The sequence below is a fragment of the Prunus persica genome, chromosome G3, assembly GCF_000346465.2.
Source record: "Prunus persica cultivar Lovell chromosome G3, Prunus_persica_NCBIv2, whole genome shotgun sequence".
NCBI lineage: Eukaryota > Viridiplantae > Streptophyta > Magnoliopsida > Rosales > Rosaceae > Prunus > Prunus persica.
In genome coordinates, this window is record NC_034011.1 from 16,631,732 (window position 1) to 16,655,561 (window position 23,830).

Consider the following 23,830-nt stretch of genomic DNA (forward strand, 5'->3'; position numbering starts at 1 on the left):
ACAAATTCAGGGTCGGGGTCATCATCGGAGTGGGGGTCGAGGTTGTCGTCGTCGTCATAGTCGGGGTCGTCAAAATAGGATCCTGATTCCGGATCGGGTTCGAGGTCATCAAAATAGGATCCGAATTCAGGATCAAATTCAGGGCCAAAATCTGCATCTGTAGGAGCTGAGCCATCTGAGCACTCAACTCGGCTATGGTTGGTTGAGAAGGAGAGGAGTCGATGATGCTACATCTATGAGGGTTGAAAAAATCATCAACCCCCATTGCGGCGGTAGGGATTTGAAACTAGAGTCAGCAATTCTAAGATCGCCGCTCTGATACCATGCTAAAATAGGAAAACTATGAGAGAATATTTGTTTGTGGGAATTTTCTGTGTATTCTTCTCTTTGTAAGAGGTCATATTTATAATACAACGAAACCTAAATGGGCAAGTAAATACTAAATTCCTAAATCTATTTACAGTAGGAAATCAGAAATTAAAGTAAATCAATTACAATTATAATAGGAATTCTTGGTTTGTAAGGAAAGTAAGTCAATATCCACAAGTCACGCCAACAGTTTGTAGGCCGAGCAACAGGGTCAAGCATAGTTGCCTCCAAGTACAGAGGAGGAAGGAGCGCCGCTTTATCAAGTTGCAAGTCTTCAGAGCCATCCGGACCAAGCCATTCTAAGTTCTGCAGAATAAAGACAAGACCCTTAGCTTTGCGTTAATTTGTTTTCTGCAAGCAGGCGAGAGATACCATGGCTAAAGTAACAGGAGGTATAACCAGTATTTTATGTTTTCTAAACTTATCTTAATATAATGTGTCCAAGATCTAAACGGCAAATGAGTAAAAAAGTAATAGCTGCACAAGAACAGTATTCACTGCTTCCCACAAGGTCAATGCGTAAAGGAATCACAATATATACGGTATCTCATCAAACTCATATGGGACATCACTAGTTGCAGCATCATGTAATAAGTGGAAATTTCCAAACACTTCAGCAGACTAACCTTTCTATGGAGGTGACTTAGACCATATGACTTACATAATTGAAAGCAGAAACAAATGGTTATGCAAAAGACGTACTTTTTCCCGCCTGTTGCAAACAACTTTTTCTAGGACAAAACTACATACATGGTTTTAGACTTACAGGGAACATGATCTGATGGAAACCAGAAGCCACAATTCCGATAGAAGCAGTTCAATATTGAAAACAGTATACATTGTATATGATTTTCCTGCATCTGTGTACCTTCACCAGGTTCAAGAGATCTAATGGCATCAGTATGCTGTCAATGCAGGAAACTTGTGGAAATAATTTCCCTACAACAGCCTCAGGATTTGAAATGAAAAATTGTGACAGAATTACCCCATCTGTTAAATACTCAGGATGTTCAAGGAAATACCTGAAAAATCAAAAGCAGCACAGTTGTTAATCAAAGAGGCTAGCTGTGATTGTGAAGAAAGACAAGCTAAGCTACACAGAAAAATCGAAACGTACTTATGGATATCTACCATTATACGAAGCTTCTTGGCTGAGGGTACTTCATTATACCAAAATATTGAAAGGGGCACACTACAAGATAATTGTGTGTGGTAAAGATGATCATGGTGATGATACATTGATTAAGAAAATCATGCATACAGGTCAGCAAACGTGGTGTTTCCTTGACCTCTGATCCACAATAAGCATTGTACCCTAGAGGGGACTGCACAATGTTAGGCTTGCAGATTGCCCACAGCTGGCTCTCGCCTGGATAGGCATCTGCAGGATCATGACATGAAATGCGAGACCACAATCGGCGTACAGTTTGCCAGTAAAAGGGTTGCTTTAGAACATATTCAGAAGCCAATGCGAATATGGCATTCTTGAGCAGACAAAGATGAAAAAGGCTCAAGTGCTGTATTAAATAAGGGTGTCTTGGTCTTTTCAAGCCCAAAATGAGTGGCTTTTCTAAATTTTGGAGAAATGGGTTGGTTTCCTGATGAGCCTATGTTTTGGGTAATTTTTTTGAAGTCACCCTAGCATCTTCCAAAGCAAAATAACGTAATTGACACAACAAACATGTGTGGAACCCGACCACTAGTATAACTGGATGTTAGATAGGCCAACAAAGAAATCATATATAGAATTCAGAAACATATATCAAAATTTCCAAAGTTTGAACGATACACATGTTACACTTTCTAAGTTTGACAGATTTAAACAATAAAGAGGAAAGAGAAACCTAGCGCTTTTGTGCTTTCCTCCGCCTAGATTGTGTCTTCTGCCATTTCTTTCTACGAACTAGTTTGCTCTTTGGTTTCAACTTTAACTCAGGTGAGAACTTATAATTTGGATCTCTCATACGGGCTTGTATATCCTTGAAAAACTGAATATTTAATTTCTTAGGCCCTCCCTGTCTAAGCTCTGCATATTCTGGTCCTGAAACTATATTTTCAAATGCTCCTATTAGAATATCTAAGTCACTCATGACCTCCCATACGTTAATGTATCGACCATCTGGCCCTTTCTTCAACTTTTTCAAGGCATTCTCAACTGCAATTTTCCTAGCTTGCTTTCCGGGGGACAATTCTTCCGGTTCCTGCTCAGCTTTCAATAATTCTGAGATTGTCCGATACTTTGATGTTTCCTCAAACTCAAATAGTTTATCTATATGTTTATCACTGCTTTCATTTGGGTAGGGTTCAGTAGGAATATCGTCGTCGTCATCACCTTCACTACCAGTCCACAGAGACTTCTCCTCATCACTTCCAGACCAAACACTTCTCAGCTCATCACTGTCATCAGCATCAATCAGGTTAGAGTGCTCCCTTGCCTGCTGTCTTACTTTTCGAATCTCTTTTTCCAGATGACTCTTTTCATCCTTTTCATTGTCACTTTCTTCTTCACTTCCTGTCCATAAAGAAGCATCTTCATCAATCTCTTTCTTCCAGGCTTTCCTAAAGTCCTTATCACCAGGTTGTCCATTTCCAAAGAGATCATAAGGTTTATGCCCACCACGGGCATATGATCGTGAAGCTGCAACATATTCAATAAAGTCATACAGGTAGCAGAAGCATAAAACTCAGAGGGAAAACGTACGTGTTGCAAAGCTTTATCTCTATCTTTTATTATTTTGTGAAAGCAAAGCTATATTTTGTCTGCAAGAATGAACTAGCAAGAAAACCTATTAATACAATAGGAATAAAATATATAGATAATGCATCGTCATGCATCTAATTTTACAGAGACAGCACAAAGTTGGCTTCGATGTAACAGTAATAGTTTAAAATTTAAATCAACCAAGCCACAAAATCCAAAGTTCAAGAACCCATTCTCTTTAAATGAATTGGATAGTAATCTTGTTGCGTTGTAATTTTGACCACGGACATGTCAATGACACCAGCCCAAAGTACAAAGACAAGGAAGCCTCTATCAAACATAAATCCAGTAACCCTTTTTTTCTTTGACACATAACTTCATTCTAAGAAGTTGAAATGGTAATGGCACAGTTTCAAGCAAAGAATTGATGTCTTCTATTAGAACTTTTATCAAATACGTAGACTACATGTCACAATTCTAACATCACGATAACCACAACGTCTACGAGGGAACAAAAATGTGATAACTTGATTATAAACATGTACAAATCATAGAGACATGCACAAATACACATCATTAGCTATGAAGTTCAAGAAATGCAAGCAAACCTTGAAATTTTGGGCAAAACCCACAGCTAATTTGACTTGTTGAAGTGCTCAGAGCAGAATCATACAGAGCTTCGAATCTGAAAGAGAAAAGAGACAAATGGGTTTTTCAGAATCTGACAGGCGAGTTTTTGGCACCAACAGTCTATTAAAAAAAATGAGTAAAGGACTGTGACCTTGGAGGAAGTGAAAGCTGCAGTCGGAGGTTTGGGACTTGACAAATAGAAGAAAGGAGGGAACGGCGGGAACAGAGCCTCCAAGCCATTATCTTCTCAGCTTGTTGGGGGTTTTCCGGTCAATAAACACATTGAAGGCAAAGAGAGATTCAGATATTTGGGGACGACGGAGGGGAGAAGGGAAATGGAGCTGTGTCTGCTTTCGAATTTTTTTTTTGAGATATTTAGTGATGTATTCATTCTTACTACTAATATTATAAATAAACTCTACACAATTGAATTTCTATAAACAAATCCAAAAAAACTTAAAAAATGACAACTAGTCTTATTGAATTTAATATTGATTATTAAATTACTTTGATACCCTATTGAGTGTTTTGGGTATTTTTATGAGATTTTGGGATTGAGCTTGTTTTAAGAAATTGATGTTAGTTTTGTAATTTATAAGAAGTTAAAAGCTTTGTTATGTTGTAAATGAGCTTTGGATGTGTTTTTAAAGTTCATTTCATATGAGGTATTTTTATAATTTAGGTTCCTATATTGAGTATAATAGTGAATTTCCCTTTCTTTTTTCTGAGACAGTATTTTTTTTTTTTTGGTCAAGTTTTTTCTGAGGTAACATAAAGCTACTTCTTCCTTTTTCTGTTTTTTTAGGTAAGAGAAGTTAAATCATTTATTGGAAAAAAATTACACAGATGTATATATTTTTTCTTTCTAAACTTCAAATTTTTTGGTATTTCAAATTTTTTTTTCCAATCACAAGGTGTAGTGTGGTTGGCAAACTATCATCTCCAGTTAGCTAGCCACCTAATATCTCAATGGCAGGTGTTCGAAACTCGTTGGAACCACTTTGTGGCTAGAAGCAAGCAGAACCCCAATTGAGGATATCCCACCCTTTGAGTGTGAGGACACCTTGTGATATTTACAAAAAAAAAAAAACTACATTTTAAAAAACCATTTTTCAAATCTTACGTTTTAGGTTAATTAAAATATCAAATTGAGTCCTAACATAAAAAAAAAAAATCAATTTGAAAAATACATAAAAATGATTAATTAACTCTAAGATAAAATTTTGAATCTTTTTCAAAAAATTTTTGTTTTTTTTTTTGTTGAGGTAAGAAAAGTTAAATCATTTATTGGAACAATTGCATTGCACAGATACATACCCTTTAAACTCTTTTTTAATATCTGCATTAAAAAAAAAACTATTTTTAATATTCCAACAAAAACAAACTAATTTTTAATAGTTCAACTTAAATTTTTTAGTATTTCAATTCTATATATTTTTTTTTACCATTTTTCAAATTCTATGTTTTGAGTTAAGTTAATTAAACATCAAATTGACTCCTAAAATATAAAAAGGATTTTTAAAATATAAATAATGATTAATCAATTATAAGATAAAATTTTATATTTAATTTAGTTAAAAAAATCAAATTAATGCCATAAATCTCCGACCCAACCAGGTCTCCACTTTATCACGAGATCTCCCGAAATCAACGGTCATGATATGTTCTCAGCTTGTAATAATAAGAGTCGCTTAAGGTTTACGAAGTATATTTCAAAATCTTTGTAAATCTTGTTTTTACTGGATTATTAATTCAAGCGAAAGGAAAAGCCGCGAAAGAAAAATACGACCGTTTGAAGATTACGCGTTGAACTACATCTATATAAACCCAATCCAACCAGCAAAAGGAAACTCTGATTTCCAAACCCTCGTTCAAATCACAGCGTCAACCATACGCACTACGCACGCAGAGAAAAACACTTAGGGTTTGAAAATCGAAACCGTCTTTTTCACATCAATATTTTCATCGTCTTCTCCGATTGATCATCGCTTCAACGAGTTCTTCTCTCTCTCTCTCTCTTTCTACCCAATTTCTGTTTTTCTACGTCTCTTTGCTTTCGTTTTGTTAGACCCAGAAACCCTATTTCACCGGAAAGCTTCAATTTTTGTTTTTCAAACAATGGGTCAGAGTTCAAGGCCAAAGAAAGAACAGAGCTTGTCGGTTGCTGGGCGAGAGTGGGTTCGAGGCCGGATGCTCGGAAAAGGGGGGTTTGGGTCGGTGTATTTGGGTTGGGTCAAAAAACCCAATATGTGCGCCGATTCCTTGCCCTCAATTTTCGCAGTGAAGTCGACATTATACTGTGATGCGCTTGAGCTGGTGACGGAAAATTCAATTCTTGGCACGTTTAGTAGCTGTCCATTTATCATCCACCGCTATGGAGATGATGTGACTGCTGGTGTTGATGGTAATAAGGTATTCAATATGTTCATGGAGTATGCTGATGGAGGAACAATGAGGGATTTGATTAACAATTCTGGGGGTTCTGGGTTGCCTGAATTTCAAGTAAGGAAGTACACAGAGGCGATTTTGCAAGGGGTTAAGCACATTCATGAAATGGGTTATGTGCATTGCGATTTGAAGCCTGAGAATATTTTACTTGTCACCAAAAGTGATTCTGGTGGATCTGAATTTGTGCCTAAAATTGGGGACTTGGGTCTGACAAAGAGGGTTATAGAGGAGCGTGCTGGAGGCACTACAATGTATTGGTCTCCAGAAACTGTCATTCAAGATATTCAGCAGCAACCTTCTGATATTTGGGCTCTAGGGTGTGTGGTGCTCAACATGTTGACTGGGAAGCAGCCATGGGATTTGAAAGCTGGGGCGAGACCTTGGGACCTCATGCTTCAGATTGCTTCAAAATCTCCCACCATTCCTGTTTGGTTATCAGATGAGGCTAAAGATTTCTTAGGAAAGTGCTTTGTGTGGAGCCCTTCTGAGAGGTTCACAGCTGCTAAGCTATTGAATCATCCATTTGTGACTAATCTGGATCCAGTAAAGGAACTCTCTTCGGTGTCATCATCGTCTTCTAAGAAGCAGATTCTTCCTTTGGGTTCCAAGACCTGTCATTCCAAATCAAACCACTGTTTGCCAAAAGCCACCCGCTTTCCCTATAATTGGTCCTGCCTAGCTTGATCCTTAAGTTGGTGTTTTGTATTTGCTTTTTTGAAATATCTCTCACAAATTGGTGTAATACTTCATTATCCTAAATTTGTAATTTTGTGTCATTTCATGTACATTCTTTGATTTCATTCATTATTAATACAGAGCTAATGCCACTTTCTTTTACATATTTCTTTTGGTTCCTTTTTTGTAATTCATTGCATTTGAGATCCATTAGGTTTATATAAGATTAGTATATACAGAAACTGAATCTTTTATGCATCATCAAATAAAGTTATCTCATGCAGTCTCAGAACTCAAAAAACTTATATGAATAATTAGACCTTTCACCAAGCATTTCAAGGGAATTGTCCCATCTGTCTAAAATTAGCAAGAAAAATTTACAGCAGCGCTGTATTTTGTATAGCATCCATCGTCGTCAATTTACATCCTCGGGTCATCCAACATCTAAACCATAGGAGTAAACTGTAATTGTTGAATGGTAGGGGATGAGAGAAATAAGTGTTAAAATGATGGCGTCAAACTAGAACTTGGGTCATCCAGCATCTCAACCACAGGAGCGAACTGCAAATGTTGAGCAGCATTGATACTCAGGTAAACTACCACCAACCCAGACACACATGCTTTGCTCTGTTTTGTTGCCGAGAAAATTCAAGAGAAAATGGAAATGAAAACAATATGGTTTTCTGTCAATCAGTTTACACTTGAACACTTGGTTATCTGTATCTTCAGATGTTTTCAGTTGGCACTGCCTTTAAAGGCATAAAGGTGATTCGTCCTGGTCCTCATTTTGTGTACCAGGTAAGCTCTTCTTAGCAGAGAATAGATTAGCCAGACTGACCTTTCTCATGTAACAGGTAAGTGTTCGTATGTGGGATCAACAAGAGGAAAGATTGGCCAAAGTAACAGAAGAAGAGGTTTGCATTCGTGTTGGTTGTATCATTGTCTTACTTGAGGAGTCACATTTTCCGCAATATGGATCCAAGTGATTTCCAGTGAATGTTTGATGCTATAGATTGAATTTTGTAACCTCAACAGAAGAAGTTGCATAAATCTTAAACTTAATAGAAGTTGAGGCAAATATCTGATACTTCTAGCCTAGTACATACCAACACAATACAATGTTTGATGCTATTTCCGGGAGCATTCCTACTGAATTCTAAACAAAAAATTAGATTTTTTATTTGTAATTCATTAATCCAAATTGGGTGGATCTTTTCTCGGAGTAGAGCATAAACCTTAAAAATGTGAAGAAATCCATTTAGAAACAAGAAAATTACATCGCAATTTAAATTGTATCTCGATGAAATAGGATGGCCTGAAAATGGCCATAAACAAGTAAAGAAAATATGTATTTATAGTGGGGTATATCTTGGTTAAACTCTTCCACCTTCACCCATGTGGGTGAAAACCTCTAGACACCGAACAAATATTGTGTAAACCTCCTCCCCAAATCGCTTGTACTAAAAAAAAATTTCAATTAAATATAATACGTTAGAAATAAAATTGAAGTTTGATGTGTTTATCACGTGGGGATTAAAAATCTACCTTTTCTAACAGTGCTCTAGATCCTAATAAATAATCGTTTATGATAATACGAGAGTAGTTAGGTTCACCAACACTCTAAAAGATCATTTTTGCCTCTCCCATGTTTTCCACTTGATAAAAAAACGTGAATATTTCCATTTGTGGATTTAATTGTTCTTAATTGAGATCTTAAGCACACTATAGGTCTTCACTTGCTTAAATTGAAACTATAAGTCGTTAATTGAAATATTTACAAAACTAGAAGGACTATAAATGTTATTTTACAAATTTTGCATTGTGTGCTTCATTAAAAGTTCTTTCTTTGATCTCCCCTCTCATGTTGAATTTATCTTCCTCTTACATTTTTGTTTGGAAGAGATTCCAAATGCAATTCCCCACTCCTCCATGGATCTAAAAAATATATATTTCTTTTATTTTCTGTGAAGGTCATGTGAGCTGTTTTCAATTCTTTAACTTAAAATTCAATAGTTTCATGTAATTTTTTGTGTTGGAATATATTTTAATTAAATTAAAAATCAAGTCAAATCATAAAAATTTGAAAATATGTAAAATGACTACTTAATTCTAAGGCAAAATTAAGGCCATAAATCTCCGACTTGGTCGAGTTTAACTCTCCTGTTATCATTTTTCATGTGTTCACTTTGTATCCTATTTAACTTTTTGACACATGTCCTTTCACTTAATCTTAAGTTGTTAATCTTTAATTAAAGAATTTTTTTTTCTGAAAGTTTCACGTTTGTTAAAATTACATAGAAACTAACTACAGGGACTAAATTGACCCATTTAAAATAATCTGAGAATTAAATTGGCTGAAAAAAATAATTGAGGGTGATAATTTCGACCAAAAAAAAACCCTTAATTAAATGACGGAATCGGGTGGGTGTGAGTTTGGTGATTGTTGGGTATTTTTCTTTTTCTTTAATTATTAGTTTTTGTTTTTATTGGGCACAGGAAAATGGTAACAGGAGAGTTGAATTGAAGTCAACCGCGTCTCCCCTTCATCGTCAGATCTCCCCATATCAACGGTGATGACAGCTTGTAATCAGAGAGAATGGCTTAAGATTTACGAAAGATATATCAAAATCAAATCCTCAGTAAATCTTTTCAGTGGATTTCAAAAGTAAATAATAAATATTTGATTAGATTATTAATTGAAGCGGAAACAAAAGCCGCGAAAGAAATATATGACCGTTTGAAGGTTACGCGTTAAACTATATAAACCCAACCCAACCAGGAAAACAATACTCTGATTTCCAAACCCTCATTCAACAGCTTCAAATCAAAAACAATTGAGCGTTAGAAATCCAAGCCCTCTTTTTCACATCAACGTTTCATCCTTCTTCGTTGATCACCGACTGCTTCAAGGAGTTCTTCTCTCTCTCTCTCTCTCTCTTGTTACCCGGTTTCTGTTTCTCTGCGTCTCTTTGCTTTCGTTTTGTTAGACCCATAAACCCTAGTTCATCAGAAAGCTTTAATTTTTGTTTTTCAAACAATGGGTTCGAGTTCAAGGCCGAAGAAAGAACAGAGCTTGTCGGTTGCTGGCCGTGAGTGGGTTCGAGGCCGGATACTTGGAAAAGGGGGGTTTGGGTCGGTGTATTTGGGTTGGGTCAAAAAACCCAATTTGAGAGCCGATGTTTTGCCCTCAATTTTCGCTGTGAAGTCGACATTATACTGTGATGCGCTTGAGTTGGTGAGGGAAAATTCACTTCTTGACATATTTAGCAACTGCCCGTTTATCATCCATCGCTATGGAGATGATGTAACGGCTGGTGTTGATGGCAAAAAGGTATTCAATATGTTCATGGAATATGCCGATGGAGGAACAATGAGGGATTTGATTAACAAGTCTGGGGGGTTGCCTGAATTTCAAGTAAGAAAGTATACAGAGGCAATTTTGAAAGGGGTTAAGCACATTCATGAAATGGGTTATGTGCATTGCGATTTGAAGCCTGAGAATATATTACTCGTCTCCAAAACTGATGCCGGTGGTTCTAAATTTGTGCCCAAACTTGGAGACTTGGGTCTGGCAAAGAGGATTATAGAGAAGCGTTCTGGAGGCACTACACTGTATTGGTCTCCAGAAACTGTGCTTCAAAATATTCAGCTGCAACCTTCTGATATTTGGGCATTGGGCTGTGTTGTGCTTATGATGTTGACTGGGAGGAAGCCATGGGATTTGAAAGCCGGGGCGAGACCTTGGGACCTAATGCTTCAGATTGCTTCAAAATCTCCCACTATTCCTGTTTGGTTATCAGAAGAGGCTAAAGATTTCTTGGGAAAGTGCTTTGTGTGGAGCCCTTCTGAGAGGTTCACAGCTGCTAAGCTTTTGAATCATCCATTTGTGACTAATTTGGATCCAGTAAAGGAACTCAATTCAGTGTCGTCGTCGCCTTCTGAGCAACAGATTCCTTTGGGATTCAAGACCTGTCATTCCAAATCAAACCGCTGTTTGCCAAAAGCCATCGGCTTTCCCTATAATTGGTGCTGCTTAGCTTGATTCTTAAAGTTACAATTTTGTATATGCTTGTTTGGAAGCGTCTCTCACAATTTGGTGTAATACTTCATTATCCTAAATTTGTACGTAATTTGATGTACATTCTTTGATTTCATTCATTATTAATACAGAGCTAATGACACTTTTTTTACATATTTTTTTGGGTTCCTTTTATGTATTATATAAGATTAGTTGTTCACAAGTTAAAGGATTTAGGACATTTTCATTTTCACCTATATATGTACCAACTTTTTTGTTTGGTCAAAATAAATGTACCAACTCTAACAACATACTAATTAAATAATTAAATCTATAGATGAAATTAAATAAATAACTATCAACTACATTTTAGTTCCAACAAATAAAAACTAAACAACAATAACCTGAATGACAACAGAGCCGACAAGAAAAAACTGAATCAAGCACGGCAGTGTAATACGAAAAATGCACAGTGGCAGCAGAATCAAGCACTCAAATCTCGTACCTTGAAAAGACGGAGCAAAAAGCTATCAGCAGAAAACCATGAATCATCTAATAGGGATGATCCACTGTTCGTGTCTCTGCAATCTTTACGAAGTCCATGTTTCAATTGATAGTAGATGACTCTAATAAACTGCGAGATTCTCGTCACATGTCATTTATCAGTGCAAATGAAATGGAGAAAAAGGAAAGTACTGTTCAGTGCTAGTTTACAAGGAAAAAAAAAAAGTTTAAATCAAGAATTGCTGAATGTGTTACTCTCTCTGGAAAGAAAACGCAATAACAGAATCTAAGATTCAATCATCATTAGGAAAAAGCTGAATTCTAGAATCAAAAGACTCAACTCAAGGATATGCAGTGAGGGACTCAAGAAATTGTTTTCTCAAAACATCACTAGTATGTCAACATTATAATAAAAACTTCAGCTTTGGGTTAAAAGCTTCTTTAGGATCCCTACTAGGCTACTCCCAACTGTCTCCACCTGAACACACACCTCCCTTTAATCCAGCATATATTTTAGTAACTAGAAACTTATTAAGAATGATTTTGTCTATAGTCCGGTATAAATTTGAAAAGTGATTGCCCCATCTTCACGAGTTCAAAATATCATAAAGATCTCAGAGTACTATTTAAACATAGAATGCTCTAAAAGCTGCATTGTATGCACACCAAAAATATTCTTGTAGCCCCTGAAATTGTAGCTCCCGCAAGAAGCAAATCCTCAGAACCTCCATAATATTCTAGTAGTACACTTTCCAACAATTGTGTCCAAACAGATCATTGCAAATACGACCACAATAGAAAAAAATAATAATTAGTGTAAGTATATAGCCAAATCAGCTAATTTTAAACATTAAAAATAATAATCAACCATACTACTTAAAATAGGAGGGAGGGGGTTCTTACCTTGTCAAGATTCAAACAAGTTGGTTTGGCCATGGATTCCTTTTTGTTTGATAATACGAGGAATTGATGTGTACATCAGCATTTTGCTGACAACTTCAGAGATTGCCTCAACTTCTTTTATTAAGCTTATTGGAGATCAAAATTCATTCATTGTTGTAAATCACTTTCATTCCATATTATGGAAAATATGATACAATCAACTTGTGGATCGCGCTTACGAACAAACCTGTTAGATGAGAAAGGTCAGAATTGCTGACCTGCATTGATATCATGGCACAAGCAACTTACAGTAAAATGTTAACCCAAAAGGCCAGTGACCACAAAACTAACAATAAAAGATTGGTAATCAACCTCAGTTGGCCCAGCATCAACAAAAACACCCTTTAACTGGTGAGAACTCCTTGTCATCTTGTACTCAAAAAAGCCAAACATAAAACATAAAATAAAAATAAAAAAAACATCTAAGGCACACTACAAATAATAAAGTTTGGGAATTTATAGAAACTACAAAATACAATCAACCACAAAACACTCATAATTCAATAATCAATGAAGAGCAACTAGTCAGTCTATCTTCTCTGCCAACATGCAACAAACACATATTGAGCAAGAAAAGGTAACCTGGTGGATGAGCTATATTACACAAAATGAGGACCAAGAGGGATCATCTTTATGCCTTTAAAGGGCAGGGCCTAGAGACAGAAATCATCTGAAGATACAGAGAGCCAAGAGAAAACCAAATTGCTACCCTTTTTATTTTATCTTGAATTTTCTGGGCAACAGAACAGAGCATAAGCATGTGAGGGTGGCTGGGTTGGTAGTAGTTTTACCTGAGTATCAATGCCGATGAGGATGTGCTGAGGAACGTCGAGGAAGAAGCCAAGCTTCAGAAACTCCATTGCCATTTCAGTTTTTTACTTGAAAATTCTGGCTCTGGGTCAAATTCGGGTCAACTCTCCAAGAGACAAATATAACCCGTTTCATAAACGGGTCGAACTCAACCCTTACCTGTTTAGTTTTTAATAATAATAAATACGTGGCAGGTATTAATTGGGCTGATAGCTCTGAGACACGGTGTCTATCCTCTCTCAGATCGCCATCGCTTCTCTATCAGTAACTCTCAGTCTCAGCCGTAATCCCTAATTTTCATTTCCTCTGCCCCCAATCTGTCTTTTCCTCTGCTTATCTCAGCCTGTCTCTCAAACTCTCAGTCTCCATCGTTTCTGCCCCTACATCTCGAACTTAAGCCCTAACCCAAACTGTCTCAGGCTCTGTCTCTGTCTCTCTGTCTCTCTGTCTCTCTCTCTCAAACTTGCAGACGTGTTTGACGTCGACCGGGGTCACCGAATAAGAGGTTAATCAAATTTGAAACATTTTGATTTTAATTCTTAATTTGCTCATGTTGTGATTAATTATGTGTGAATGACTGTTTTGTTATGCTGATGTTGTAATTAATTATGTGTGAATGACAGTTGTTATGTTGTGTAATTTGATGTTGTGCAAGGATGCTAATTTGGAGATTTTGTTTTGTTTTGGTTTCTCTTGTTTCTGTTTCCTGCCATTGTGTTTCATAGGTCATAGACCCGCATAGGTTATCTGGGTTTTCTGGAGTTTCGGGATTTCTGCCATTGTGTAATACATTCTGTATGCTTCAGTTTCCTAGTTGTTTTTCACTATTTGATCATTGGGTTAATATCATACCCAGAAAAGAAAATATTCAGTAAATATGTAATTTATCAAAATGGGAAAGGGTTTTCCCATTTGAATCTGTTAAGTTTTGAGGATCCCTAATTTGATTGCAAGATAATATATGGGTACAATATGCTATAGGATCTCTAATTTGGCTACAAGAAAATGGTTTACCTTTATTTAAAAGATTGTCACTACTTTATTTTCTCTGTCTGTTTCTGTGGGAGTCTGATTTTTCCCACCTTTCTTTCAGCTTCAGGTCATGCATTCTACGGCACGGTCCTGATTAAAAAACCATAGGACTTGCTGATACTGAAGTTTTGAACTTTCCGAACATAAAAAAAGCAAATGATTCGAAAAACTAAAATTCCGAATCTTGATTCAAGCGTTTCCTTGCGCATTGTGTTCCGCTGTCAACTGAAAAGTTTGAACCGTTGACTGTTGTGGAGGAAAAGTTAAAGAAGTTGCTTGAATAAGTGGAGGCCCTTGGTGAAGCTGGGAAGATGGATGAAGCTGAAGTGCCCATGAAAAAGGTGTTGCTATTCTTGCCTGAGTTTTCTTTTAAGCATTTGTTTCCAAATTTTGCAAATAATTTTCCAGGAAGTCTTTGCACCCTGTGGCCCTGGCAGCCAGGTTCATTTTCCCTATCCTGATTTTTTTGGTGGACTAACAAAAGTTTATCCTATGATAGATGCCTAATAATAATGGTGCGGAGAATCCTGAAGTTGGTCAGGGCCCTCAGGCCCAGGGTGGTTCTAGTGCCCCTACTCTTGTCAGTAATACCCAATCAAACTGGTATAGCGTCTTTCTCCAGCAAATCTCAGTCTATGGTATTGCTGCTGGTTATTGCTTATCTGCCTCATTGCTTTCCATCATCAACAAATGGGCTGTCATGAAATTTCCTTATCCTGGGGCACTAACTGCTCTGCAGTATATGACAAGTGCTATTGGTGTCCTCGTTTGTGGCTGGCTTAAATTGATAGAGTATGATTCACTTGACCTACTTACTATGTGGCGCTTCCTACCGGCAGCAATTATATTCTACCTCTCTCTCTTCACCAACAGTGAGCTGCTTCTCCATGCTAATGTTGACACTTTCATCGTCTTTCGTTCAGTTGTTCCGATCTTTGTTGCGATAGGAGAGACAATCTTCTTGCACCAACCATGGCCATCAATTAGGACATGGACCTCACTTGTCACTATTTTTGGGGGAAGTGTGATTTATGTTCTAACAGATTACAAGTTCACAGTAACGGCTTATAGTTGGGCTCTAGCTTACTTGGTAAGCATGTCCATAGACTTTGTCTACATAAAGCATGTGGTAATGACCATTGGTTTAAATACATGGGGTCTTGTACTGTATAACAATCTCGAGGCTCTTCTACTGTTTCCATTAGAACTGCTTGTAATGGGTGAATTGAAGAAGATTAAGCATGAAATCTCAGATGAATCCGATTGGTATTCTCTTGAGGTGGTTTTGCCAGTGGGGTTATCGTGTTTATTTGGTTTATCCATCTCTTTCTTTGGGTTTTCTTGCCGAAGGGCAATTTCTGCTACTGGATTTACTGTTCTTGGTATAGTGAACAAGCTATTAACTGTTGTGATTAATCTCGTTATTTGGGACAAGCATTCAACCTTCGTTGGTACATTGGGCCTGTTGATATGTATGGTAGGTGGTGTTATGTATCAGCAATCTACAAGCAACAAGCCTAAGGATGTGAATCAAGCAAAAGCACGAGAGACTGAGGAAGAAGAGCGAAAGTTAATTGAAATGGAAAGCAGCTTAGAAAGCAATAACAATGAGAAATTGCCTGTTGAATCTGAAGGGGGAAAATGACGGAAGGGTTTTTCAAGGTAATATTGTTCTGGTCTTGTTGCATCCGGATTTTATTATTCTCCGGTCTAGATTTGTTGATTGGTAAGTCTCTTGCGACAAATTCTCAGCGAGATTTTAACAGAATACTTGTGATGCGCATGTGGGTTAAGATGAGTATTGGGCATGACAGGTTGGTTAAATGAGTTATTCTTCAACAACAAAATTCTCTGTACTTGATAATTAATTTCTTAAGCCTGGTCTGCAGCATTTAATCAACGATCTGGGAACACCCTGTTGTTAGACTAAATATTGCATTCTTTTGTTCTGTAATCTTAGATTGATCAAATAGTCCCAATAGCAATGCCTTATTTGTTGTAAGGATGCAGGATTTCTGAAGACATGCTGCCTGCTTATATCTGAATTTTATCTTCCTTCTTTATCCTCAATGCTTATTCTTTTACAGTGTACTTGTAAAAATTATGGGATGTAGTTTTGTAAGCAGTTAGCAAAAGTAAGGATTTGTTTTTACTTCTCTGTAACATTTTTGAATGAGGATAAAAGGGTTTGGTAGTTGCCAAATATAAGGAATTTCCTCTTCCCCACCCTACCATAAATTTAAAGGAAAAGGAGAACTTCTGGATTAAATAGACTGTATGATGGTGAAGTGTAAGTTTTTCTCCAAAAGCTGTTGAACGGTTGCTCCTTCCCTATGGTCTTCTTTTTGTTCAAGAGCTGGTTTTCATGATCTATTTTGGACTGTGATCTTCTTGCTGCTGTGCAAATGGTGTGGGCTGTGGAGGAATGTATGGCAATATAAAGGAGCTTTTACAATGAGGGTTTAGAGTGAGGAGCTTATTTGAGGGGTTCAATCCCACCATCAAATCATTTAAAATGTTTAAGTCCATTGATTTCCTCACATTTGTTGATGGTTGGATTGAACCCCTCAAATAAGCTCCTCACTCTAATTTTCTCATTATAGCCTTTCCAATATAAAGGAACATCTCAAGAGTTTCCCCAAGCCATTTTATGTGTTGAATACTTGACTTTGAATTGGGTTTCAAAAATGAAAGAAGCAAATATCGAAGGGGGAAAAATCAGCATTGCCTGTTCAGGACTATCAATTAAGTTTTTTTTATTGGTTGTTAAACACAAATTTGATACAATCTTCGGAAAAATTTAAATATTTGAGATTTGGAAGGGATTTATATCATAGGCCCTTCAATTAAATTAAAGATTGTTTATGTCTAAAATATAAATTATTTTATTCAACATATTACCTTCCCTATGCTCCCAATTTTTTTAAAATTGGCTTAGTCATTGTTTTACTCTTTGGAACGGACGCTCAATGCTCATGAAAATGAAATTTTCTTACTTAACTTCCAGAATTTTGAAAAATTATTTAAATTTTCTTACTTTACCACTTCCGTTTATTTTTATCTATAAAACTATTAAGTGCGTTGACGTGGCATATTCATTTTAGTAATTTTAGCTCCTCTCTCACTCTCACTCCCTCTGCCTCTCTTCTTGTCTCCCCCTCCTCCTCATCGCACCTCCATTGCACCCAATCCTCTCTCTCTCTCTCTCTCTCTCTCTCTCTCTCGACCTAACCCCCAACCCAGACCCAACCCTTCCTGGAATTACTCAACACACCCAACTTACCCAGCCACTCAAACCCTACCCTCATCACCTCCCACGAAGCAATCCACTCCAGCCATCTCCATCATCATATCAGACGCAACCCCTGACTGTAATTTTGTTTGATGGCGTCAATCCATCATATTCAAGTGGTTTTTGTTTTTTTACTGAAATTGAAGGAGATGAAAGGGAAGGGTGGTGGGGTGCTTTGGAGTCTAGTTTTCCTTTTTCCTTTTTCTCTGTACCCACCCTGTTTCTCCCTTGTTCTTCTGACACCTCTCATCTCTTGACATCAAACATAACGTTGTTAACTTTGAATAAAATGAGAAATAAAAATCCAACAACCCAAGCAAAACTCTAACGACCGACACTACCTCCACAGTCACCACCCACCCTCCTCCACGCACACACACACTCTCTCTCTCTCTCTCTTATGGTGAAGATGAGCCATGGAGGTGTTATGAGTATGAAGATTTTGAGAGGAAACAGATATGGAACAAGAAGCAACACAACTCTCTTCATCACACTCTAACAAAAGACTCCTAAAATGTAGAGAGAACTGATAAACTATTTTTAAAATTTTTAGAACAGTTAAAACAGTAATGCTGCTCGACCATGTACTTGATTTGAGTGCCTACTTATTTAAAAGTAAATAAATATCATAATGAAAGAGCCATAAGGTGTGTTTAGTTAAAACAGATTTAAATGCTTTGTTTAACATAAGGATCCGTGGCGCAATGGTAGCGCGTCTGACTCCAGATCAGAAGGTTGCGTGTTCGATTCACGTCGGGTTCATTTTAATTTATTTTTTTCAATCCTTCTTTCTAGTCCTCTACCGCATCGTGTGATATGGATTTTCTCGTCAATTCCCAAGCCCATTTTGCCTTTCCAAGTGTGCAGTCAATTGGGAAGGGTGCTTTTCCATTGCTTCAAAATGCTCAAATTTGGTTTTTCCTTGGGATTAATATTGTTCCGGTTTTTCTACAGTCCTCCTATACATGTACTAGGTGCATATGCCAAAAAGTGATAGTCTACCACATTTTTAACAATTGACGATGCACCGTAACCCCTCATTATAGTATTTTCGTTAGTTGCTAAGTTCGCTATACTTTTATTTGTTAAGTTACATGACACGTGTCGAATAATTAGTAAGGAGACACAAAGGGACACCAAATTAGGTACAATGAATTAGCTCAGAATAGAAACACATTCTCGTCCCCACGTTGGAGGACATGGTATTCCTGACTTTTCCTCCATGTCAATATTGGCCCACTACACATCTCTTTCTGAAGTACATTTAGCTCCATTCGTGTCTAGGCGTGCTTTTAGGGGTTTATTCATATGTATAATAATAATAATAATAATAATAATATAGTACATGCAGACATGGTAATATTAAAATCTCACAATCACGACAAAAAAAGTCCAATAGTAACGCTGACAAAATGACAGCCCTTAATTCAAACCTAAAAATCAAACTCCAACTGGTAAAAATTAATTATATCTTGAGCGTTTGTTCTTTGTCCTCGTCATTTTCATCATCTGAGAAAAAGAAAAACCAAATATAATCCATAACTTGGCGACGATATATCTGAATCCTGATGGTAGAACCTTTAAAAAGTTAAACAAACACTACAACTTACATCAAAAACTGAAATTTTTTATTTAAGGATTAAAAATGAGTCGAAGAAAAAACCCAGACAGACACAAAACAAACCCAGACATACCTTAAGCCTTATTGCAAGAATGGGCAGTGTAAGAGAGCCATTAAAGTTTGAATTGTTAATACAAAACAACATTGGTAATGTTGAAAACTAGGTGGTAATTGGCCAAGTTTTGGTTTCTCGGTGCATATTAAAAGCTTTATTTTTTTAAAAAAAAATTAAATTTTAATTTGAATTGTTTAATATAAAAGCACACCGAAAATGTTGACAACTAAAGGTGGAGTTATTATTATGAATTGTAATATTTTATTGTGAACTTAAAAGTGCATTGGGAACTTACAAGTGTATTGGAAACTTAAATAAGTGTAATATTTTATTGATTTGAGTTCTGATTAGCTTCGTTTTTATTATATTTAATTCAACAATCACCAAAGCAGACCAAGAATGGTGAGGACTAACCCAAATCATTGACCATCTACCTAAATGTAACGAAAATTGATTGTGTTACTATGAAAAATGTGACTATTGCCCACTTCTTCTTTTTTTTTTTTATAGTGAATATAGGTACGTTGACAGCACAAGGTAATGATCAGCATCATCAACAAATTAGCTAGGTTCCAATAAATAAATAAATAAATAAACTAGCTAGGTTAACCTTAGCGTTACCACCAACCATTCAGCTGTCAAAACCCCCACCATCATCAAGACCTTGCCAGTGAAGTAAAACATTGCACCTACGGTTCAACCAATAAGTGGTTTCTTCTCTCCAAATTTTTTTAAGCCAAAAAGAAGAATGGAAACCTGCAAATGAATAAAAAATCTACTACTCAATATCAAAAGGCCCACGCAAATGTCTTTTATAAGTCAAGTGATTAAGACTATTCACTCTTGTTTTCATTTCCTTTCTTTGTCAATGTCGGCCGATTCTCCTCTTCTCAAATATCGGTAGTATTCAAATAAAAATTTGGTTAAAAGAGCATAAGTGAGGAATATCCACCATTTTCATTGGCAGGACAAGAACTACTTAATGCATTAAATATGAGGACTCTCGATTTTCCACAGTTGAAGAGCCAACAAGCCTAAAAATGTACTGCAGAAATTAATTAAAATACATAAGTGAACCTGTGTGTATGTATATATAAATAAATGACATGCCCCATATATATCATGTCTAGAATTTAAAATATAGTCAAGTAAGATTCGATTTTTTATGCCGGATCATTGGATAATATACAATACTTCTCCTGTTCCACGAGTATGCACTCATCCATTTATATATATATATATATATATATATACACACAGTCCCCTTCTATTGAGGGATTCCTCAAATAATTTTATTTGAGGGACGCCCTTTAGGGTACCCTACAATTTTTTTCCCAATGATCCAAACCATTTATTTTTTAGGTCTTCATTTATAGATCATCCTTACAAAAAATTAGACAAATCGGAAACCGTTTCGACATCCAATTGTGTCTTACGAAATCAATGAACACGGTGCTTCAAGAAAATGCTAAAATTTCAATAACTTAATTGAGTGGTCAAATAATATCGGATTCAAGTGATTTTTTGTAGAGATGATCTTTGAATGAGTATCTACAAAATAGACAGTTTGGATTAGTGAAATACAATCCGGAGTGGGGCCTACAAGGGGTGTCCCTCAAATAAGCTTATTTGAGGGATCCCTCAATGGAAGCTCTCTGTATATACACATATAGTTGCTTTGGCAACATCTTCAACTTTGAAAAAAATAATAAACAAAGAAGTCTTCTAAGAATACACATATCACATGTTCTTTCTAATTTAAGCTCTCAAGAGTTACTTTAAACTTTCAGCAGATCACAAACCCTTCTCTCTCTCTCTCTCTCTCTCTCTCTCTCTCTCTCCCTCCCTCCAATGGATGCTGCTGATGCGCTTGATCGATCATCGTTGACCTTTCCTCTAGTGTGTGATGAAAGGCAACAATATGAGGAAGTAGAGGCAATTGACCGTGATCACCAAACTAAAACAACCTCTGTTTTGAAAACTTGTTTCAATGGACTCAATGCCCTATCTGGTACTTCTCCTTGTTATATACCATTGTTTTAACGTAGTATTGTTTTTTGTTTGGTATTCTAGCATTTCTTCTCACTAGCTATCGACAATTGCTTCAACATTTCACTTATTCATGAAAATCCAATAATATATATGTATGTATGTATGTGTAGGCAGCTGAACCTCATCTTGAGACTGTAAAATATCAAATGAATGAGCCAAAATTTTCTCTTTTTAATTTGGTTTCAGGAGTTGGGATGCTATCAGTTCCTTATGCACTCTCATCAGGAGGGTGGCTAAGCTTGATACTTCTTTTTGTAATTGCTGTTGCTGCCTTTTACTCAGGCTTGTTAATTCAAAGATGCATGGATGAAGGTTCTACTATAAGAACTTATCCTGACATTGGTGAACATGCATTTGGGAAAAAGGGAAAAATAGTTCTGTCAATTTTCATGAACACAGAACTCTACTTAGTTGCAACATCTTTCCTAATTCTGGAAGGAGATAACCTACACGACTTATTTCCAAAAATGAAATTGGAAGTGGCTGGATTAACAATTAGTGGGAAGAAGTGCTTTACAATACTTGGTGGACTTATTGTTCTGCCAACTGTGTGGTTTGATAGCCTCAGCCTTCTTTCTTATGTCTCTGCAAGTGGGGTTTTTTCATCTGTTATCATTATTGGGTCAATTTTGTGGACTGCTGTTTTTGATGGAATTGGATTTCACCAAGAGGGATCGGTACCGCTTAATTGGAGTGGAATCCCTACTGCTGTTAGCTTATATGCCTTCTGCTATTGTGCGCATCCAGTGTTCCCTACGCTCTACAAATCAATGAAAAACAAACGTCAGTTCCCGAATGTAAGTACAAAATGTGAGCTTGACATACATTGTTGGCCGATTTCCTAACATCTAAAGTTTTAGTGATGGTTAACCTAGTAGGATAGCCTTCTTTACAAGAGGTCCTAAATGCGTTAAAGATAAATGATGTTACTATAATATGGATATCACAAGTATATCTTACACGTTAAAGATAAATGAGATTTAGCGTATGCATGCTTTGGTGCTTACTAATTTTCAATCTGTTGTTTCTTTGCTGCAGGTCCTCCTCGTGTGCTTTATTTTATGCACCCTTGGTTATGCATCAATGGCAGTTTTAGGGTACTTAATGTTCGGGTCAACAGTAGAATCACAGATAACTTTAAACCTCCCAACCAAAGAACTTAGCTCAAAAATCGCAATATGGACCACCCTTATCAATCCATTATCCAAATATGCTTTAATGGTTACACCAATCCTAAATACTGCCCAAAATTGGTTTCCAAGTTGCTGCAAAAAAAGTCGAAGCTTCCGCCTATTTCTCAGCACTTCCTTGGTAATCAGCAGTGTCATAGTAGCTTTGGCTATACCTTTTTTTGCTTATCTCATGTCTCTGGTTGGAGCATTTTTGAGTGTCACAGCTTCACTTATTATACCATGCCTTTGCTACCTTAAAATTTCAGGTACTTATCGAAATCTCGGATGCGAAATGTTGATTATAGGGTGTATAATTTTGATGGGAGTTGTAGTTGCCATAGTTGGTACTTACACATCTCTACAACAAATAATAGAGCATTTGTAAATTAGTGTACCGGCTTCCTTTTTTTTTTTTTGACAATGTATTAATTCCTTGCTGAGGTTTATGTTAATCCACACAGTATGTTAAAGAAATAGATAATCAGAGATGGAGAGCTTTAACAGAGACGAAAATTTCAAACTAAATATTCCTACTAACTTTCGTGCTCACCAGCTTTTTGCTATTTATGATAAAAACTCAGTTTCTTTTCTCATAACTTTTGATTTACGTACGATCGCTTATGTGCTCGTCTCGACTTCCTCTCTATTCATTTTTGGACCAAATTAAGGTTAAGAAATAAATAAAGTCTTCCAAAATATAGGATTTCGTTAGTAACCTTCAAACCTAATACCGTTTTTCCAGTCCTCATTTTACCAAACAGTCTTCTCACCATTTCCTTCAACCACTTCATCAATGAAAATTAGCTAATCACCTACTACTTCGAAATCTTTTGAAAATAAAAAAAAAAAACATACCGAACACATGTTTTGTATAATATTTGCGTAATTTTGTAAAAGAATTACTAAGCCAAAAGTGAAAGAGAAAGATATGGCAAGATCATTTCTCTCTCCGTCATGTGTCAAACCCTGAGCTAAGCTAAAAGTAAGGATAAGATTTTTGAGGAATGGATAAAACATTGCTTTAAAAAATAAAATAAGTTCAATTAAACAGCAAATGTGTGACGCGATACAAAGCATTAGAGTTTAGATTGCATATTCCCCACCTATTCGTGGCAAACAATTGTGATGAATTCGTATTAAAAAAGAGAGAGGAAATTATTGTTTCATTTGGGCGGAAATAGTAACAACCTAAGGACTACATATTTCAATAACTAGAAGCAAATGCAAATGAGAGTACAGTTTTGGGATCATTTGCATGAAATAAACCCAATTTTGAATTAGATGCCAAAGTGTTGGTGTATTATGACATATTTACAAATTATATATGCCATCAACCCCTCTTTGTTGAGAAGAACTTATATATAACAGGGATGCCATTATGGCGGTAGTTCAAACTTATCACGTGTTGCCATGTCGGAAAATTACATTGTCATATCGAAAAGTTAAAACACATGACAATATATAATCCCTAAATTTCCTCTGGGAGTCACAATTTGAACCCGTAAGTGA

The 23,830-nt window shown here is 36.4% G+C and overlaps 5 protein-coding genes and 1 non-coding gene across 9 annotated transcripts; 5 read left to right on the top strand and 1 right to left on the bottom strand.

The window, feature by feature from the left end:
• LOC18783365 (eukaryotic translation initiation factor 5B) lies at positions 496-4,099 on the bottom strand. Of its 3 annotated transcripts, none has more exons than XR_002270557.1 (5): positions 3,852-4,099; positions 3,679-3,755; positions 2,214-3,007; positions 1,238-1,391; positions 496-675 (listed from the first exon to the last, which is right to left on the bottom strand). XR_002270557.1 is itself a non-coding variant. In XM_020558815.1 (3 exons), the coding sequence occupies exons 1-3, from the start codon at positions 3,938-3,940 to the stop codon at positions 2,214-2,216; spliced, it is 960 nt and encodes a 319-aa protein (XP_020414404.1). In that variant the 5' UTR covers positions 3,941-4,099; the 3' UTR covers positions 2,082-2,213. The 3 variants fall into 3 exon arrangements, 1 of the variants encoding a protein (XP_020414404.1); XR_002270558.1 differs by having other exon boundaries at positions 1,136-1,391; XM_020558815.1 differs by lacking the exons at positions 496-675; positions 1,238-1,391 and having other exon boundaries at positions 2,082-3,007.
• Positions 5,557-6,961, top strand: LOC18782695 (mitogen-activated protein kinase kinase kinase A). Its single transcript, XM_007216255.2, has one exon. It carries the CDS (start codon positions 5,819-5,821, stop codon positions 6,830-6,832), a length of 1,014 nt encoding a protein of 337 aa, XP_007216317.2. The 5' UTR covers positions 5,557-5,818; the 3' UTR covers positions 6,833-6,961.
• Positions 9,531-10,972, top strand: LOC18782964 (mitogen-activated protein kinase kinase kinase ANP1). The gene has a single exon (XM_007216026.2). The coding sequence runs from the start codon at positions 9,861-9,863 to the stop codon at positions 10,863-10,865; it is 1,005 nt and encodes a 334-aa protein (XP_007216088.2). The 5' UTR covers positions 9,531-9,860; the 3' UTR covers positions 10,866-10,972.
• On the top strand, positions 13,307-16,334 carry LOC18782735 (GDP-mannose transporter GONST3). Of its 2 annotated transcripts, none has more exons than XM_007216427.2 (3): positions 13,307-13,602; positions 14,191-14,470; positions 14,629-16,334. In XM_007216427.2, the coding sequence occupies exons 2-3, from the start codon at positions 14,441-14,443 to the stop codon at positions 15,772-15,774; spliced, it is 1,176 nt and encodes a 391-aa protein (XP_007216489.2). In that variant the 5' UTR covers positions 13,307-13,602; positions 14,191-14,440; the 3' UTR covers positions 15,775-16,334. The 2 variants fall into 2 exon arrangements, with proteins under 2 accessions (XP_007216489.2, XP_020415853.1); XM_020560264.1 differs by having other exon boundaries at positions 14,197-14,470.
• On the top strand, positions 18,112-18,183 carry TRNAW-CCA. Its single transcript has one exon. It is a non-coding gene; the product is annotated as a tRNA-Trp (tRNA).
• Positions 20,766-23,215, top strand: LOC18783136 (vacuolar amino acid transporter 1). The gene is made up of 3 exons (XM_007216623.2): positions 20,766-21,108; positions 21,336-21,946; positions 22,188-23,215. The coding sequence occupies exons 1-3, from the start codon at positions 20,949-20,951 to the stop codon at positions 22,704-22,706; spliced, it is 1,290 nt and encodes a 429-aa protein (XP_007216685.1). The 5' UTR covers positions 20,766-20,948; the 3' UTR covers positions 22,707-23,215.